Source organism: Ranitomeya variabilis, chromosome 1, assembly GCF_051348905.1.
Source record: "Ranitomeya variabilis isolate aRanVar5 chromosome 1, aRanVar5.hap1, whole genome shotgun sequence".
Lineage (NCBI taxonomy): Eukaryota > Metazoa > Chordata > Amphibia > Anura > Dendrobatidae > Ranitomeya > Ranitomeya variabilis.
Window position 1 is genome coordinate 836,682,595 of NC_135232.1, and position 20,233 is coordinate 836,702,827.

At 45.2% G+C, this 20,233-nt stretch overlaps 1 protein-coding gene across 2 annotated transcripts in view; it reads left to right on the forward strand.

Annotated features, from left to right (window-relative positions):
• CDS1 (CDP-diacylglycerol synthase 1) overlaps positions 1-20,233 on the forward strand; it is a 119,908-nt gene that overhangs the window by 78,906 nt on the left and 20,769 nt on the right. For both annotated transcript variants that reach the window (XR_013218310.1, XM_077275798.1), the window contains exons 5-9: positions 7,634-7,773; positions 9,757-9,815; positions 13,763-13,845; positions 17,951-18,038; positions 18,287-18,355. Coding sequence is in view for 1 of the 2 variants with exons in the window: in XM_077275798.1 (XP_077131913.1) it covers positions 7,634-7,773; positions 9,757-9,815; positions 13,763-13,845; positions 17,951-18,038; positions 18,287-18,355 (439 nt within the window). In the remaining variant the exon portion in view is untranslated. The remainder of the gene's footprint in view (positions 1-7,633; positions 7,774-9,756; positions 9,816-13,762; positions 13,846-17,950; positions 18,039-18,286; positions 18,356-20,233) is intronic.

Consider the following 20,233-nt stretch of genomic DNA (forward strand, 5'->3'; position numbering starts at 1 on the left):
TTTGTGGAAAAAAAAAAAGGATTTTTTATTTTCACGGCTCTACTTTATAAATTTCTGTGAAGCACTTGGGGGTTTAAAGTGCTCACCACACATCTAGATAAGTTCCTTAAGGGGTCTAGTTTCCAAAATGGGGTCACTTGTGGGGGGTTTCTACTGTTTAGGCACATCATGGGCTCTCCAAACGCGACATGGTGTCCGATCTCAATTTCAGCCGATTCTACATTGAAAAAGTAAAACGGCTCTCCTTGTCTTCCAAGCTCTGCGGTGCGCCCAAACAGTGGTTTACCCCCACATATGGGGTATCGACGTACTCAGGAGAAATTGCACAACAACTTTTATGGTCTAATTTCTCCTGTTACCCTTGTGAAAATAAAAATTTGTGGGCAAAAAGATCATTTTTGTGTAAACAAATGCGATTTTTTTTATTTTCACGGCTCTACTTTATAAACTTCTGTGAATCACTTGGGGGCTCAAAGTGCTCACCACACATCTAGATAAGTTCCTTAAGGGGTCTAGTTTCCAAAATGGTGTCACTTGGGGGGGGGTTCCACTGTTTAGGCACATCAGGGGCTCTCTAAACGTGACATGGCATCCGATCTCTATTCCAACCTATTCTGCAATGAAAAAGTCAAACGGCGCTCCTTCTCTTCCAAGCTCTGCGGTGCGCCCAAACATTGGTTTACCCCCACATATTGGGTATCGGCGTATTCAGGAGAAATTGCACAACAACATTTATGGTTAAATTTCTGTTTTTACACTTGTGAAAATAAAAAAAAAATGGTTCTGAAGTAAAATGTTTGCAAAAATAAAGTTAAATGTTCATTTTTGCCTTTCACATTGTTTCAGTTCCTGTGAAGCACGTAAAGGGTTAATAAACTTCTTGAATGTGGTTTTGAGCACCTTGAGGCGTGCAGTTTTTAGAATGGTGTCACACTTGGTTATTTTCTATCATATAGACCCCTCAAAATGACTTCAAATGTGATGTGGTCCCTAAAAAAAAAATGGTGTTGTAAAAATGAGAAATTGCTGGTCAACTTTTAACCCTTATAACTCCCTAACAAAAAAAGTTTTGGTTCCAAAATTGTGCTGATGTAAAGTAGACATGTGGGAAATGTTATTTATTAACTATTTTTGTGACATATCTCTCTGATTTAAGGGCATAAAAATACAAAGTTTGAAAATTGCAAAATTGCAAAAAATTTTTTGCCATATTTCTGTTTTTTTAATAATCGCAAGTAATATCGAAGAAATGTTACCACTAACATGAATTTCAATATGTCACGAAAAAACAATCTCAGAATCAGCAGGATCCGTTGAAGCGTTCCAGAGTTATAACCTCATAAAGTGACAGTGGTCAGAATTGTAAAAATTGGCTCGGTCATTAAGTACCAAATTGGCTCTGTCACTAAGGGGTTAATGGTCAAGATGATTAAAATAAAAAAAAAAACTACAAAAGATAAAAAGTGCATGCAATTTTCAGCCACACGGGGCCTTTTTCAAGTGAAATGTAGTAGGAAGTGTGCATTTGGTTACTACATTTGGCTTGAAAAAAGTCCTGAGTAGCTGAAACTGCACTTTTTACCTTTTGTATAAGGTAACCAATAAAAAGATTCCTTGGAGGAGAACCTCTAGTACCTTTGACATTTTTAGATTTTGAATGATCTGGCAATATTGTGGGGAGCTGCACCAAGACTTCATGGAGTGGTCCATAGGAGTAGACATTCTTCAAACATGGGTAAAGATGATTAACCTGATACAGGTGAAATAGGATTACCATTACCATGTACGGTGTCATTAGAAATTCATTATCTAATATATAATTGCCTAGAATACTACTTCCTGCAATTTGTGCCAACTTCCGTGGCTTTGTCCGGAGCTATTGTCCGGAGCTATTGTCCGGAGCTAATGTCCGGAGCTAATGTCCGGAGATAAGTGACGTCACCAGTGTCCTACACCCAGGCAGAGCACAGGGGCCCCAGGCAGAACATGGGGCCCCAGGCAGAGCACAGGGGCCCCAGGCAGAGCACAGGGGCCCCAGGCAGCATATGGGGCCCCAGGCAGAGCACAGGGGCCCCAGGCAGCATATGGGGCCCCAGGCAGAGCACAGTGGCCCCAGGCAGAGCACACACCAAATCGGAGGCCGAGGGGCCCCGCCAACCAAATCGGAGGCCGAGGAGCCCCGCCCACCAAATAAGGCCGAGCGGCCCCGCCCACCAAAGCGGAGGCCGAGGGGCCCCGACCACCACATCGGAGGCCGAGGGGCCCCGTCCACCACATCGGAGGCCGAGGGTCCCCGCCCACCAAATAAGGCCGAGGGGCCCCGCCCACCAAAGCGGAGGCCGAGGGGCCCGGCCCCGCCCACCAAAGCGGAGGCCGAGGGGCCCCGACCACCACATCGGAGGCCGAGGGGCCCCGTCCACCACATCGGAGGCCGAGGAGCCCCGCCCACCAAATAAGGCCGAGGGGCCCCGCCCACCAAAGCGGAGGCCGAGGGTCCCCGCCCACCAAATCGGAGGTCGAGGGTCCCCGCCCACCAAATCGGAGGTCGAGGGTCCCCGCCCACCAAATCGGAGGCCGAGGGTCCCCGCCCACCAAATCGGAGGCCGAGGGTCCCCGCCCACCAAATCGGAGGACCAGGGGCCCCACCAACCAAATCGGAGGCCGAGGAGCCCCGCCCACCAAAAGTAAGTGCGCCCCCGGGTGCAAAAGTAAGTGCGCCCCCGGGTGCAAAAGTAAGTGCGCCCCCGGGTGCAAAAGTAAGTGCGCCCCCGGGTGCAAAAGTAAGTGCGCCCCCGGGTGCAAAAGTAAGTGCGCCCCCGGGTGCAAAAGTAAGTGCGCCCCCGGGTGCAAAAGTAAGCTCGCCCCCGGCCCCGGGTGCAAAAGTAAGCGCGCCCCCCAGTCCCGTGTGTGAAAAGTGCTGCTGTAAAGCTGGTAGCGCTGTTCAAGCTCCATGTATTTCCTTCAGGAAATGCCCATCTAATATATAATTGCCTAGAATACTACTTCCTGCAATTTGTGCCAACTTCCGTGGCTTTGTCCGGAGCTAATGTCCGGAGATAAGTGACGTCACCATTGTCCTACACCCAGGCAGAGCACAGGGGCCCCAGGCAGCATATGGGGCCCCAGGCAGAGCACAGGGGCCCCAGGCAGAGCACAGGGGCCCCAGGCAGCATATGGGGCCCCAGGCAGAGCACAGTGGTCCCAGGCAGAGCACAGGGGCCCCAGGCAGCCTATGGGGCCCCAGGCAGAGCACAGTGGCCCCAGGCAGAGCACAGGGGCCCCAGGCAGCATATGGGGCCCCAGGCAGAGCACAGGGGCCCCAGGCAGCATATGTGGCCCCAGGCAGAGCACAGGGGCCCCAGGCAGAACATGGGGCCCGAGGCAGAGCACAGGGGCCCCAGGCAGAGCACAGGGGCCCCAGGCAGAGCACAGGGGCCCCAGGCAGAGCACAGGGGCCCCAGGCAGCATATTGGGCCCCAGGCAGAGCACAGTGGCCTGAGGCAGAACATGGGGCCCCAGGCAGAGCACAGGGGCCCCAGGCAGCATATGGGGCCCCAGGCAGAGCACAGTGGTCCCAGGTAGAGCACAGGGGCCCCAGGCAGCCTATGGGGCCCCAGGCAGAGCACAGGGGCCCCAGGCAGCATATGGGGCCCCAGGCAGAGCACAGGGGCCCCAGGCAGAGCACAGGGGCCCCAGGCAGAACATGGGGCCCCAGGCAGAGCACAGGGGCCCCAGGCAGCATATGGGGCCCCAGGCAGAGCACAGGGGCCCCAGGCAGCATATGGGGCCCCAGGCAGAGCACAGCGATATTTTGGACCACTGTGCGGTGTTTCAGACCCCCTGTGTGATGTCTGGTGCCCTGTTTTTAAGTATATTAAAGATTAAAGTAACGTATATTAAAGTATATTATAGATCAAATTTGACACGTTTATGAGCACCATTGAGTGATATACTCAAGAATGACATAATTTTTCAACATTTTATGGTTTCAAACTGTAAACACTCAGAGTTTTTTTTACTTCAACCAGAAAACCTTAACGGTTCATAAAAAACTTGACTGTTCAGGATATGATAAAAGTCATAGTATTCTGAATCTTTAACTTATAAAGATACCTTTACATGGGGTGATTATTGGTTCCAGAGAGGCTTTCGGCCGATAATCGTACACATGGCTGGTGACAGGACAATACAATATAAACGTTCAAAGGTAAACACTGATAACATTAAAATCTAATATATAATTGCCTAGAATACTACTTCCGGCAATTTGTGCCAACTTCCGTGGCTTTGTCCGGAGATAATGTCCGGAGATAAGTGACGTCACCAGCGTCCTACACCCGCTCAGGGTGGACAAAGATATATGCCTTCGTGGTGCGCGGCACTTTTCTGATTGGTTGCCGCCTGCTGCGAGCGACCAATCAGAAATGTGCCGTACTGTCAAGAATTGTCAAGAGCTGGTGAGTGCAGCCATTTTTTGTTCTTTCTTACTATTATTTATTAATTGTATTATTCTTACATTTGAATAAATAAAGTATATATGGATTCTAGACTCCCGATTCTTTAGAATCGGGCTGCCATCTAGTATCCTAATATTTTAGCTCCATAAACCCAAATAATGTTGTGTCAGAAGGAGTGATGGCACAGATAAGATGCCATGTTGACCACATGAGGTCTGGAGAACAGGATGCTGGCAGATAATGCTTCCACTATTCTTCCGTGGTATGTGGAATCCACCTGAGAGCACCACAAAACAAGGAGCGTCCATTTTTAGCCTGGGACAGCCACAATTTGTTAGAGATTTGTGTATGAAACATTAAGGAGAGTGACAAGCCTAGCCTGGCATGTCACAGTGAGGAGACTTATATGCCATGCATGCTTCTCTGGAAAGTTAAATATGCAAATTGCCTCTTCAGAGAGGAAGAGGACTTGAACTTGGCCTATAAGTCTCCTCACTCTGACATGCCAGGCCTGGCTTGTCACTGTCTCACACGGCCAAATCATATCTCGTATTTTGCACTGACAAAGGACAAGGCCCAAAACGCCATGTCTGCCAAATTGAGATTCTGATTTGGCTTTTATCTTAAGTCATTTGGCAAGGCTTGTTAAAGGGTCAATATTGTCACCAGATTTTTACTATGTAATCTGAGAAAAATACAAAGATAGGTATGAACTAGGATATTGGTGTGCATGCAGCATGTAAGCACACGTTCACACCAGCCACTAAACAGAAAAAAAGACAGAAACATAATAATTAGACACCCTACAGTAAATAAATAGAAAGCAGAGTGCATGAAAATAAGAGATAATACAACAAAGAAACATAAAAAATAATGGTCACCCAAGTGAAAACACACATAGAGGCAACGTCTCAGCCATATAGTAAATGGTAACCGAGACCAACAAAAACCTCTTATAGGATTTAAAAGATTCCGGCTGCGTTACTGCTTACGGAATCAAAGAAACTATGGTGTAATAATATTGGGACGCTGTAAACAGACTACACCAGTAAAGCAGCATCAATATATCTACACACTTAGCCGCATATGAGGACAAATGGTTGGCTACCTTCAACCATAGTAAAAAGTGTAAGGCTGTTCATAATAAAGAAAAGAAAAAAATGGAACAGTCTCACCAAGTGGAAGGGCATCAGAGCACCGGAAATTTCCTGGTTAGGCGGTGATCCGGAAAGGGAAGAGATGACAATCCCTATGTCAATCCCTATAGGGCTACCATTAGGCTATCCCCAAGACTCCTGCCCTTACAAGGGCAGTCCACAACTACCCCTGCACACACATGCCCTGCACTCTCCCTATGATGTCGTCCCGACGCGTTTCTTTCAAGCTATTTCATCAGGGGACTTGCTTGTATGAGGAGAAAGGTGCTCAAGTGCTAAATAAAGGAGGGACATAGAGTCCTGCCACCCTCTATCCTGTCCTGCAGGATGGTAGCCCTATAGGGATTGACATAGGGATTGTCATCTCTTCCCTTTCCGGATCACCGCCTAACCAGGAAATTTCCGGTGCTCTGATGCCCTTCCACTTGGTGAGACTGTTCCATTTTTTTCTTTTCTTTATTATGAACAGCCTTACACTTTTTACTATGGTTGAAGGTAGCCAACCATTTGTCCTCATATGCGGCTAAGTGTGTAGATATATTGATGCTGCTTTACTGGTGTAGTCTGTTTACAGTGTCCCAATATTATTACACCATAGTTTCTTTGATTCCGTAAGCAGTAACGCAGCCGGAATCTTTTAAATCCTATAAGAGGTTTTTGTTGGTCTCGGTTACCATTTACTATATGGCTGAGACGTTGCCTCTATGTGTGTTTTCACTTGGGTGACCATTATTTTTTATGTTTCTTTGTTGTATTAACAGTTACGTTTTATCATACCCACTTTATGCTTTATATTGACCAATTGTTAGTGGTTTTGTCTGTGTAATTTTCATCTCAAACACAGAAATTGCTTTGCCTTCATGAAAATAAGAGAAAGTACTTAGTTAACATGTTTTTTGCCGCTTTGTCACGGCAACCATAGTTGGGACATTCCTAACTCTAATATCAAAAACCTTACCATTTGTCAAGTGACTTGTGTAGATAAGGGCTAAGATGGACTGAGCCCAACTAGTGGACACACAGCCAAGGGAGACCACATCATTAATGCCCAGCTCAAGAGAAAGGCAGGCCACACCTTTATATGCACATGATGCAGACAGACAGAAAAAGCCCACTTTTATTTGAGTTTATATGCATCATGTGCATATAAAGGTGTTGCCTTTCTTTTGAGCTGGAATGGTTTCTACAAATGGATAATGATCTTAAACACAAGTCAAAATCACCACAATAAACTACATCAAAAGGCGCAAGGTGAATGTTTTAACTTGGCCCTCACAGTCCCCTGATCTGAATATCATTGAAAATCTGTTTCTAGACCTCAAAATAGCAATGCATGTAAGACGACTCAGGAATCTCGCAGAACTGGAAGAAGAGATGAAAATCCCTCAAACAAGAATTGAAAGAATCTTTGCCTGCTGCAAAAAGTGTTTACAAGTGATACTTTCAAAAGGGGGTGCTACTTGGTACTAACCATGCAGGATGCCCAAACTTTTGCATCCGCCCATTTTTCTTTTAGTAATTTTTTAAAATGTGAAAGATTAAAATATTTTCTTTTGCCTAAAATGCATATTTCAGTTGGTGTCCTGACTTTCTGTAGCTTTTGGCACCTTTCTTGCTACATGCGTTCAATACGTTTTCCCTGTGTCATTTCTCATTATTATACATAACTTAATTTATGGACATCTGTGATTAGATTAGATTAGATTAGACTAATAATGAGAGAAAAAGCTCGCTACTCGCTTTTGCCAAGGTTGCTCGGGTATGCACCCAGTATCTCGGTTTCTTGAGTGACATGTTTGAGTGCCCGAGGCCACATGTTTTGCGACTGTTATCCACAAAACATGCAGGGATTGCCCATGTTTTCTTACAAACATCTGGTTAGAATTTCATGTCCCTTTAGATATACACTTGGGAAATGGGTGACACATTCAATACTTATGTCACCTGCTGTATGTCCACAGTAAAATCACCAAATATGACCTCTGTCAGATTGTAAATTCTTCATGTCCTTTATTTCAGGTACTTTCTTCTATGCGTTAACTATTTTTTCTATGGGGAGACTTTGGCGGACTATTTTGCAACATTTGTACAAAGGGAAGAATCTCTACAATTCCTCATCCGCTATCATCGCTTTATATCGTTTGCACTCTATGTCGTGGGTGAGTAGCCATTATGCGCTACACTATCACGTTGTGTGATACCACACAGTGTGGATAGAGTGCTTATACAACATCCACCCCCATCACAGCCCCCTTGTACAACATCCAGCCAATCACAGCTCCCTGCCTGGAGCGCTTGTACAGCATCCACCCCATCACAGCCCCCTGCAGTGAACGCTTGTACAGCATCCACCCCATCACAGCCCCCTGCAGTGAGCGCTTGTACAGCATCCACCCCATCACAGCCCCCTGCAGTGAGCGCTTGTACAGCATCCACCCCATCACAGCCCCCTGCAGTGAGCGCTTGTACAGCATCCACCACATCACAGCCCCCTGCAGTGAGCGCTTGTACAGCATCCACCCCATCACAGCCCCCTGCAGTGAGTGCTTGTACAACATCCATCACATCACAGCCCCCTGCAGTGAGCGCTTGTACAGCATCCACCCCATCACAGCCCCCTGCAGTGAGCGCTTGTACAACATCCACCACATCACAGCCCCCTGCAGTGAGCGCTTGTACAGCATCCACCCCATCACAGCCCCCTGCAGTGAACGCTTGTACAGCATCCACCCCATCACAGCCCCCTGCAGTGAGTGCTTGTACAACATCCACCCCATCACAGCCCCCTGCAGTGAGCGCTTGTACAGCATCCACCCCATCACAGCCCCCTGCAGTGAGCGCTTGTACAGCATCCACCCCATCACAGCCCCCTGCAGTGAACGCTTGTACAGCATCCACCCCATCACAGCCCCCTGCAGTGAGCGCTTGTACAGCATCCACCCCATCACAGCCCCCTGCAGTGAGCGCTTGTACATCATCCACCACATCACAGCCCCCTGCAGTGAGCGCCTGTACATCATCCACCCCATCACAGCCCCCTGCAGTGAGCGCTTGTACAGCATCCACCCCATCACAGCCCCCTGCAGTGAGCGCTTGTACAGCATCCACCCCATCACAGCCCCCTGCAGTGAGCGCTTGTACAGCATCCACATCACAGCCCCCTGCAGTGAGCGCTTGTACAGCATCCACCCCATCACAGCCCCCTGCAGTGAGCGCTTGTACATCATCCACCCCATCACAGCCCCCTGCAGTGAGCGCTTGTACATCATCCACCACATCACAGCCCCCTGCAGTGAGCGCTTGTACAGCATCCATCACATCACAGCCCCCTGCAGTGAACGCTTGTACAGCATCCACCCCATCACAGCCCCCTGCAGTGAGCGCCTGTACAGCATCCACCCCATCACAGCCCCCTGCAGTGAGCGCTTGTACAGCATCCATCACATCACAGCCCCCTGCAGTGAACGCTTGTACAGCATCCACCCCATCACAGCCCCCTGCAGTGAGCGCTTGTATAGCATCCACCCCATCACAGCCCCCTGCAGTGAGCGCTTGTACAGCATCCACCCCATCACAGCCCCCTGCAGTGAGCGCTTGTACAGCATCCACCCCATCACAGCCCCCTGCAGTGAGCGCTTGTACATCATCCACCCCATCACAGCCCCCTGCAGTGAGCGCTTGTACATCATCCACCACATCACAGCCCCCTGCAGTGAGCGCCTGTACAGCATCCACCCGATCACAGCCCCCTGCAGTGAGCGCTTGTACAGCATCCACCCGATCACAGCCCCCTGCAGTGAGCGCTTGTACAGCATCCACCCCATCACAGCCCCCTGCAGTGAGCGCTTGTACATCATCCACCACATCACAGCCCCCTGCAGTGAGCGCCTGTACAGCATCCACCCGATCACAGCCCCCTGCAGTGAGCGCTTGTACAGCATCCACCCCATCACAGCCCCCTGCAGTGAGCGCTTGCATAGCATCCACCCCATCACAGCCCCCTGCAGTGAACGCTTGTACAGCATCCACCCCATCACATGTTCGTTCATATTAAGTACTCCCTTAGCTTTAAGCTGTTTGCTTTAAGTGAATATTCAAATATATTTAACCCTTTGTTTTCTCCTCTTTTTTTTGTCACTTAGGTTTCTGCATGTTTGTATTGAGCCTAGTGAAGAAGCAATACCGCCTCCAGTTTTACATGGTTGGTATCCATTCCTCTGTGCAGAAGCTAATGATATCCCTTGCCATGTCTTTGCATGATAAGCCTCTTGTGCACAGGTCTGCATTTGTTCATTTAATCCAGGGATATTAACATGTGAAGCTCAACTCCATCCAAAGCATGAAAAATAACAAAGCAGAGCTGACTATTCCTGTACTTCTCACATATCGTCACTGCAGTCCATAAGGACGAGTCCTTGGCTGCTGTATGCAGTATACTTGGACTGGATTAGCTGTGCTGTGCTTGGCTTCAAGGTAAAAGCAGTCAATTGGCCAGCTTCAGGGCAGCGCTTACCAACTCTCTAGCAAAGAGCTTGTAAGCCCTGCATTCCTTGGACCGGCCATCTCTGAATACCTGTAGAAGTGGCACGTAACCTATGCAATAAGCAGTAAGCTATAGAATTAATAAGCCCTAGTAATGGAGAATGGAGAGTACTTTTAATAAGAAATACATTGCAAAGTTGTTTGTTTTTACACAGACTTAGCAATTTTACTCTTTATGATGATGAGACGACTCCTTCAAATGACCTTATTAGAACAAAGGATTTTGCATATGTGTCTCTATATAAGCAGTTTTAAGCAGTTACCTAGAATAAAAACAATGAACTAATACCCTGCAGTGAGTAAATAATAGTAATAGTACATGGAGATACCATAGGGTACTCTTACAAGGGTGACAAGGTGTACTCTTATCGTCCCTGCCTATGTGACAGCAGGCATCTAAACAGACTGGGGCAGAGCTGGACCCCGACCTGACTGTCATACCTGCTGTGGAAAGCTATGGAGACACAATGCACAGCCTAAAGGGGCTAAAATGTATGAAAGAAAGGCGTAAAAAGGCACATATTTTATGCATTGTTTTTTACTACCAAAAGATTTTGGGTGTATAAAAACCGCGTCTAAAATGCTGTGTGTGAACATACCCATGGGCAAGTTGACAGGTTTGCTTTAGGCTAGGGTCACACAACTGTATTTTCTCTCATCTGAGGAATTTGGTGCAATTATGCTCATCACACTCTGATCGGAGTATCTGCACAGTGTGATCCAATTTTTTCAGATGAGGAAAAGATGGGGAAATACAAATTTCTCCATCTTCTATGTTGTGTTAGTCCCTGAAAATCGGACTGTACTCAGATGTCATCAGAGTACGATCCGTTTGTTTTTTGTTTTTTTCTTTGACCGACCCATTGACCATTGGACATGTGCATGGTCCTACAGACTAAAATTTGTCCAAGTGTGATCTGCCGTTTTGCTGGACTGCACACAGCCATGTGTACTTGGGGTGCTATTTGTATGGCTGCAGTAGCCTGGCGGTGTGACGTGGCTAGGTGTTTGTGCAGGCTGGTGCAGCTCTTTAGAGTTTTCCCCCCTGGTAATGCAGCATGCATATTTATAAGTTGAGATGGCGGATAGCTTTCCTCCCTGTTTACATGAGGAGATATTTCTGGGAATTGGCAAGTGTGGAGGTGACGCCTCACATGCTTCTCCTATTGTTTACAGCACCGCGCTGAACTCTACCATGTGCTGATAGTTAAGGACACTCTGGGTGCGGACACACACTGAGGCCATGTAGGTTTGTTTTTTTTTCTACTGAATACCTCTGTGTGGAAAAGATTGTTCTTTACTACACATCAGAAAAAAAGGTTTTGCCAGCCTGACAGAAGCCAAAGTGATTCTTTTCTAGCATTTATCTGGTAATTGGGGGCGTATAAATTCCTGAAAGAGGACCTACCTGTCCATTTTGTTCCACCCAAGCTGACCGAATCACAGGCGGGCTACAGCTACACGATTGCAATTAGTTATGTCTCTCAGAAATGCTCAGCCGAGGACTGAAAAGAGACGAGATTGGTCCGAACTCGTCCCCGGCTGATTTTCCCGCCCGCTCTAGGTGTTTAACAAATGTCTCCCTGTGTAGACACATGGGAGAGACCCGTCAGTCACCCGGAGCACAGCCGCCTCATCAAACTGTGTTTGTGTTGAAACGCTGGAGCATTTCTGAAAGGAACATACCTGGCTGCAGTCGTACGTTAGGCTCCGAGTCATGCTGCTCGTGGTTTGGGCACCAAAAATGGAGTAACAGGTTCCCTGGCAGTTCAAAGCCATGGAGAAGTCAAGCTATCCAGCGGTGCCCGCTGCTCTCTGTGCTTTCCTCAGGTGGTAAATGGGAAGTAGAGAAGTCCAGAATTTGTGCAGTGTGTAAATTGTGTTTGTGTTAGTATTCGTGTATGTGTCCACTATTTCCTGTATTTCCCATTTCTGTTTGCCGACATTAAAGGGTTTGTGACAAGTTTGGAAACTATTACCTATCCATAGTACCGGGGATAACTAACCATTTGCTGGGACCCTCACTGATCCTGGGAACTGGGCTGTGAAGAGTCCCGTCTGAATGTAGTTGCATTCTTGCACGCTCACGTTCGCTCTATTCAATTTGTATGAGACTGCTGGAGAGATCAGAGTGCAGTTACTCCCTATATAATGAATAGGGGATAATTGCCAAACTTGGCACAAACCCTTTAAATGAACATTCCCCTTTCTGCTGCTTCTTCATGCGAATTCCTCATTTTTTAGTAACCTTCATTGTCCCTTTGAGAGGATATCTAAATGCTGGTCATGTGATGGGCACACAGACGCACGGCTCATTACTGTTACAGTACAGTTGTCAGCTATTACATGTGCAGCTGTGTGTCCATCCATTACATGACCAAGACACCTTCCCATGGTTTTTAGACACTCCTCAAAATTTAAACTGCAACACGAAGAAGGAAAAGTCATGTAGTTCTAGAAATCACAGGAATGAAAGACATTTTACTGATATGCAAATGCTGAAGTATACACCTTGGCATGTTATCAGTTAGGTAATTAATGGATGCTTGTTGGATATTTTGCTACACTGAACATACAAATCATCAAGATCCACTGCTGGCAGCTCCCTTTTCAATTGGAAATCAATGTCCATTCTGAGATGAGTCCATGCATGCTGCAGGTAGCACGTTTAGGCCATGCAGGCTGCTCACAGTAGCACAAGCAACATGTTACCTGGTGTTGTCATATTGAAAAAAAATAAAATGGCTCCTGGGACACTTTCACAGTCCCTCTTGAAGATCTCTTAATCGCATTGCCCACCTGGTCTCCAGACCAATCTCCAGCTATCATTGGTATCATTGTGTGCAAGACAAAAGAAAGACTTGTCAATGAATAGGATAGACCTCCATTCCAGCCTCCATTCCCAACTTGCTCTGCACTATGATAGCCTTTGAGAGAGGTGACTTGAGTTCAATGGAACACGTGTAGCTGGACATCTAACACATAGGCTTTGTCTTAGTATGTGATATCCAATTTTAGTTGCAGTACAGAACTGACCAATCATGAAACCAGTGGTATGGATATTTATTCAAAATGTCCCAGGAGCTGTTTTTCAAGATAATGCTGGGTAGCATGTTGGTCTTGCTACTGTTTGAAGCCTGCGTGGCCCAAACGTTTTCCCATGGCTTGCAGTGTCTCCCATCTATCCCATGTGGAACATCACTGGTTAGTAATTGCAAAGGGAGCTGCCAGCAGAGGATTTTGATGATTTGTTTGGAGTGCATTCAGAGTGGCATAACATTCCTCAGACAACTGTTAATAACCTCATTGATAGCTTGTCAAGGCATATAAGGGAGTGTACTTCATACTTTATACTGAATTAATTGAGATGTTTTGAAACTTTTGTTTTAATTTGTTTTCATCATTTACATGTTTATGTATTCTGTGATTTCCATAAGTCCATAAAGTACCCTTCTAGCTGTTGCAATTTCAATACTGAGCAGTGCATTTCACCATCTTGTCCCATGTCCTTTCTCCAGTCCTGTTTAATTTTTCTGTGTAAAAAGTCCTTGCTACTTGCATAGTTGTCATATTTGCTGACTGTTGTGTTGTCTCCCCTATTAACAGTTTGGATGGACTCATGTCACTTTGCTGATCACTGTCACACAGTCTCATCTTATCATCCAAAATCTTTTTGAAGGGATTATCTGGTAAGATCTGACATCACGTGCCATATTTGCTGTGTTCCTTGAGGCTTGCCTAATCCTAATGTATCCAGCTGATAGCGCCCCCTGCAGATGATTCTCACTTGGCTACAGATATATTCTTTAATTACGTACTGTAATTATATTCCTGTAATGTAACTTGCCCCACTCAGCGACTCCACTCAGATTTTTTGTGTGCAGGGTATAAGAACTGGTTTAAGGACAAGTATATTCTGACATTGCTATTTGCAATAACAAATGCAAGCACAAATTCTGCTTAATGCTAAGAACAGGATATTTGGGCTACTTTCTGCCATTACAGCAGTTCTGCCAAGGTAGGGCAAATGGACACTATAATGTATAGGCTTACAGCTGGGTTTTACTTTTAAAGACTAATAAGAACTAAGTGCATTTCTGGTATCTCAGGATTGCCAGGTGCCAGATGATATAAATGGCGAATGATTGGGTTCAATTTGTTTTGTGACCCGCAGCCAATCTGGAAATCCCTGTCCTTCCTCCAACTGTAAATGGCGGACCTGTGAATCCCACTTAATGCACATTTTAGAAATGCCCCTAGAATTGCCTATAAAAGCACATTGCGATACCACGATGATCACCAATTGATGCAGGGAAGCAGGAGGAGGTGGCGCTGGGCAGGCAAGCAGGAGGAGGTGGGGCTGGGCAGGGAAGCAGGAGGAGGTGGGGCTGGGCAGGGAAGCAGGAGGAGGTGGCGCTGGGCAGGGAAGCAGGAGGAGGTGGCGCTGGGCAGGGAAGCAGGAGGAGGTGGCGCTGGGCAGGGAAGCAGGAGGAGGTGGCGCTGAGCAGGGAAGCAGGAGGAGGTGATTCTGGGCAGGGAAGCAGGAGGAGGTGGTTCTGGGCAGGGAAGCAGGAGGAGGTGGCGCTGGGCAGGCAAGCAGGAGGAGGTGGGGCTGGGCAGGGAAGCAGGAGGAGGTGGGGCTGGGCAGGGAAGCAGGAGGAGGTGGCGCTGGGCAGGGAAGCAGGAGGAGGTGGCGCTGGGCAGGGAAGCAGGAGGAGGTGGCGCTGAGCAGGGAAGCAGGAGGAGGTGATTCTGGGCAGGGAAGCAGGAGGAGGTGGTTCTGGGCAGGGAAGCAGGAGGAGGTGGCGCTGGGCAGGTAAGCAGGAGGAGGTGGCGCTGGGCAGGGAAGCAGGAGGTGGTGGCGCTGGGCAGGGAAGCAGGAGGAGGTGGCGCTGGGCAGGGAAGCAGGAGGAGGTGGCGCTGGGCAGGGAAGCAGGAGGAGGTGGCGCTGGGCAGGGAAGCAGGAGGAGGTGGCGATGGGCAGGGAAGCAGGAGGAGGTGGCGCTGGGCAGGGAAGCAGCAGGAGGTGGCGCTGGGCAGGGAAGCAGGAGGAGGTGGCGCTGGGCAGAGAAGCAGGAGGAGGTGGCGCTGGGCAGGGAAGCAGGAGGAGGTGGCGCTGGGCAGGGAAGCAGGAGGAGATGGCGCTGGGCAGGGAATTGAGCTGAAGTGACAGGCTTTGGAACTACCTCTTTTGCATATTATTCAAACGCTGCTTTTTCAGAAATTGAGGAACAGACTGGCCACATAAAGGTTGTTGCTGAACTAGTCATTGAGCGAGCTACGTGCACATATAAATAGTTTGTGGTGGGAAATCCTGCTGACACATTCCCTTTAAGACCACTGCTAGTTTAACTGAGTGAATAGTGGATGGCCAGGAACAACCCTGCCCACCCAGAACATACCGTGAGCCTCAAAGTGCAGTGCTGGGGTGCGTGTAGGAGGTATTCGCAGTTTCTGACATTATTGAATAAAAGGAGGCCAACTCTTTTACCCCCATGTGTGTGCCGGGAATTTGGGGCTCAGTATCAGGAAAAAACAATGTAAGAAAAATTAAGAAACTAATCGGTACTGAATGTTGGATTCAAATACAACATGGTGTTAAAAGGTGAAGAATACTTTCTCTAAATTTGTATGCAACTGTGTTTACCGCATGGTTTTTAACCGGGGTGGCATTTTTAAAAAAAAATCTGCAAATTTTTTTTGTGATGCATTTTAGTACGTACAATTACAATACACCAACGCAGTTTATCTACTATGGTGATACAACCAAATGTATAAAATACAGATCTACAAATTGATACAAACCGGACAACAAACCATTGAAATAGATCAATACTTTATTATGTTTATTTTTTTTTCTAATTGTTTAAAAACTAGCAAAGAAGAAAAGAAGCCAGTCATGAGCCGGGAATAAGATGTTATATTGTGCAAAAATTACCCAATAAGTGCTAATATATAGTTGGAATAAAACCAATAGGAAAAATATGTTCTATACCTAAAAAAAAAATATATCTATATCACAGCTATTACAATGCATATGTACTAAGGTATTAAATACGAATGAAAAGCATGGGCACCTACACAATATAATTGCCCAAAGCCCATACAGTAGAGCAACAATTGCGAAAATAAAATAGCAAAGAAAACAGATAATGCAATAACATAATTGCCATAAAGTACTGGGTGCAAAAATGTGGGAGTGGAGTAAATAAACCCCTACCAAATAGATTAGATAATTGCATAGATCTCAGGCCTTCAAGGCCACAAATGGAAATAGATGATGGAGATTACATAGAGAGATACGTTCTGCAATATAAATGGATAAATGTCAGAAAGTCCAAGAGTGGAGGAAATAATTCATGCCAAAATATAATTGCACAACACCTATGACTTTAGAACCGCAAATGCAGAAACTACATAGGGAAGTATATAACTAAAACAGCACCATAGTGTCAGCTTTTTCTCTGTACGTTTCGCTATACGCTTAGTCAAGGGAATTTTTTTTGTATAGTTTGATGGTTTCATCATTCACGTGGGGAAAACTGCAAACAAATCTATATTGTATTTAAATATACATTTAAAAAAAAAAAAAAAAGATTATTCTTTGCAAATCCGTAATTAAATAGAATTGCATTTTGAAAATCCTAAAAAATGCATAGTGAAGTGCAAAAATCTTGAGCTTGGTACTTTTTTATTTTTATGCATGACTACTTTCTGCCATAGTAGGAACCAAGACTAGATTTGTGAAGTCGTGTATATGCATCCATTTTATGGATCGTGGAAGCTGTGCTCACTAATTGGTCATGGAAATCCTTGTGCCTTGCAATATCACTAATAAGTCTATGTTGGGTGCTTAATATTTTGTCCTACATGAACTACAACTTACAAGTATCTAATGATATTAGTAGTGGTATAGATCGTGTACATATATTTAGTGTACCTTTTTACATATTACATCCTTGTTGCTATAAAAAGCCATATCCTATCACATTGTGTGCAACATGAAACTATTTTTTTAGATATGTGGCTTTATAGAGAACTATACAATTGTTCGGGGCAAATTTTATAGATTTAGGGTATAGTCGGTGTTAGTGGATACATTTTTTTTTTTAAAAAACTGTACATTTTTTTTCATTTTCTTGTTGTTTTTTTTTTTTTTTTTTTTTTTTTAAGAAGGTGGATTCCCCTCATTAAGTATGTGACATTTCCCTGATCATTTTTTCAAACTGGTGAGTTAGTAATCTGTATTTTATTAGCATTTGTCCTCCCCAAACAGATAATCTGGCGCTCTTGCACTGACTTCCTGGGTGGGACTTGTTGTAATACACAGAGAGCAGCCTGAGACAATAATTTAATAGGGGGCGTGTCTTAGAATATCTGACTTCCTGTAGGCTCTGTAGCTAAGCGGTAGTCACAGAGCACAATTCTGATCCAATGGAGCTGAGCTAAAAAGCATCCAAACAGCAATATCTGAGAAAAAAATATTAGCAGGTAATCATCCCTTGTAGGTACTGACACAAATATCATTTTAGCCCCATTTTGGACAGTTCCTTTAATATGACTTTTATTTTAATTTTTACTTCAATCTACCCTGGGTGTGTAATAGAATAACTGTATAAATAATTTTTTTCCATAGTCTTTTATTTCAATTTCTATAAAATTCCATAGGAAACAAAAAATGTAAAAAAAAAAAAACAAACAAAAAAAACAACAAAAAACCTAATTAGGTTACACAACATTCATGACAGAGAGAGAAATATCTGTAGTATTAATATGTTTCTTTCATGCTTCTAGGTTTCTAGTTCCAGTTTCTATTGTTATCTGTAATGATATCATGGCGTATCTTTTCGGGTTCTTTTTCGGTAGGACCCCATTAATAAAGGTAAGTTGCAGTCGATGGGTTAATATGTGTCTTGTAGAAGACGTGTGTGAAGATCTCATTTTAGTCTTACTCTGCTGCTAAGTAATGAATGCATTGCTACCATTAGATCAGGCATGGTCTTTCCCCCATTCCCATTTGTTGTCCTTAGGTTTAGCTGTATGTAAAAAATGCATAGGTGAAATATAAATTCTATATATTATATCAATTCCAGTTTTTACCTTTTTAATTGATATTATTTGATCTTTTAGCTGTCACCCAAAAAGACATGGGAAGGTTTCATTGGTGGATTCTTTCTGACCATAATATTTGGATTTGTGGTGAGTACTCCAAGCCAAGTTTACTATTCGTATTATGAACATTACCAGTTAAACGATCCAGAAACGATAATTAAGATTTTCACCTACACTTCTCAAAAAAAAGGACAATCTAGTATTCAGCAAAGGCGCATCCAAGGTATTTATTTGTGAATAAATAAAAAAATAGATATCTCCATTATTAAAGGCCACCATACAAATTAGATGGCTGTCAGCTGAACGATCAGCCAAAGACTCTTCTACAGAAGAACACTCGTTTGGTCAAGCGCTGCTGTGTTCTCTATGACACTGCGGCCGGTAGTTAATCTTTGGGAGAACAATGCGAATTAACAGATTAAATAACATCATGTCATTTCAATCAGTGGTTTCCAAAGCCAGCAGGATAATGTGAAGTGTTAGTGGTTGTCCACTACCCGGGAAACCGTGTAAAATAATAACACCTATACTCCCCTACGGTGCCAGTGCTGCTCCAGCACTGTCTGCACTGGCTCTCCCGGGGATCATAACAATGTCTCGTGATCCATGCGGCCAATCAGCGCTGACATTACTCTCCCTGCCTTCAGACTAACCACATACAGGCAAAGGAAGTGAGAGCTGGTGCTCTCTCATTTCCTCAGGATGTATGTGATTCGTCCGTAGGAGAGGAGAGTGAAGTGAGCGCAGATTGTCCGCAGAGATTGCGCGACATTACGAACCCCGGGAGAGCCAGTGCAGACAGTGCTGGAGCAGCACTGGCACCGTAGGGGGGTATAGGTGTTCTTATTTTACAAGGGGAAACATAGGAATTGAGAAGGGGCTGCCTGAGAAGTGGACAATCCCTTTAATTATTGACGTTATCCTGTTGGCCTTAGAAACCACTGATTGACATTACATGACGTTATTTAATCTGCAATACACAAGTACATCCAGCTCCTTTCTTACAAGTGATTCTCCTAGTTTTACTTTCCATAGAACATGTAGTGCCCTGAGGCATAACTTAACATTTCTCAACATTAAACTTCATCTGTCCAAGTGAGCGTATAACATACAAATATCTTCCATAGACTGCACTATACTGCATAGTTTGTTGTCATACCATTAATGTACAAGTGGAATGATGGCAGACCCAGCATTGAACACTGGGGTACACCAGTTATAACCAGGGATCAATCAGAGTACCGGTCATTCAACACAACTCTGGGTGTGATCTTTGAGCACGTTTTTCATCCAATTCCAAACCTTACCTTATAAGCCTAAAGATCTTAGTTTTACCCATTAGGCTAGGCGTCTATGTGGGACAGTACTGAATGCTTTTGCAAAGTCCAAAATATTATTTTTACAGCTACCCCAACGTCCAGGTTTCTACTCCTCTCTTCACAAAAATGTGTAAGATTGGTTTGCCAACTTCTTTCCTTAGGCTTGTCTTTCACTTACAATGTTATTTTCTATCACATATCTCTGTGTATATTCCCTTACAAGCTCCTCAAACATTTTCACATAATGGATGTGAAGCTTACTGGTCTATAATAACCTGGAAATGACCAGGAGCCCTTTCTGAATATTAGCATCACATTAGCTTTACACAAGTCACTTGTCGCAGTATTAGGCTATGTGCGCACGTTGCGGCTTTACTTGTGTAAAATTCTGCACGGTTTCTGCCTCTCTTGGCAGAAAATGCAGCTGAAAATCCACGAGGATTTTCAATCGGATTTGTAAGCATTTTTGTAAGCTAGATAAAGATATACTATTTAAAAATTATATATACACCATATTTTCCGGGCTAGATGACTTTTTATCCCCTGAAAATCTTCTCAAAAGTCAGGGGTCGTCTTATACGCCAGGTACGGCGTGTGCGGAGCTCTGAGGTCGCTGCATATGGTGCAGGGAGTGGTCCCGGATGGT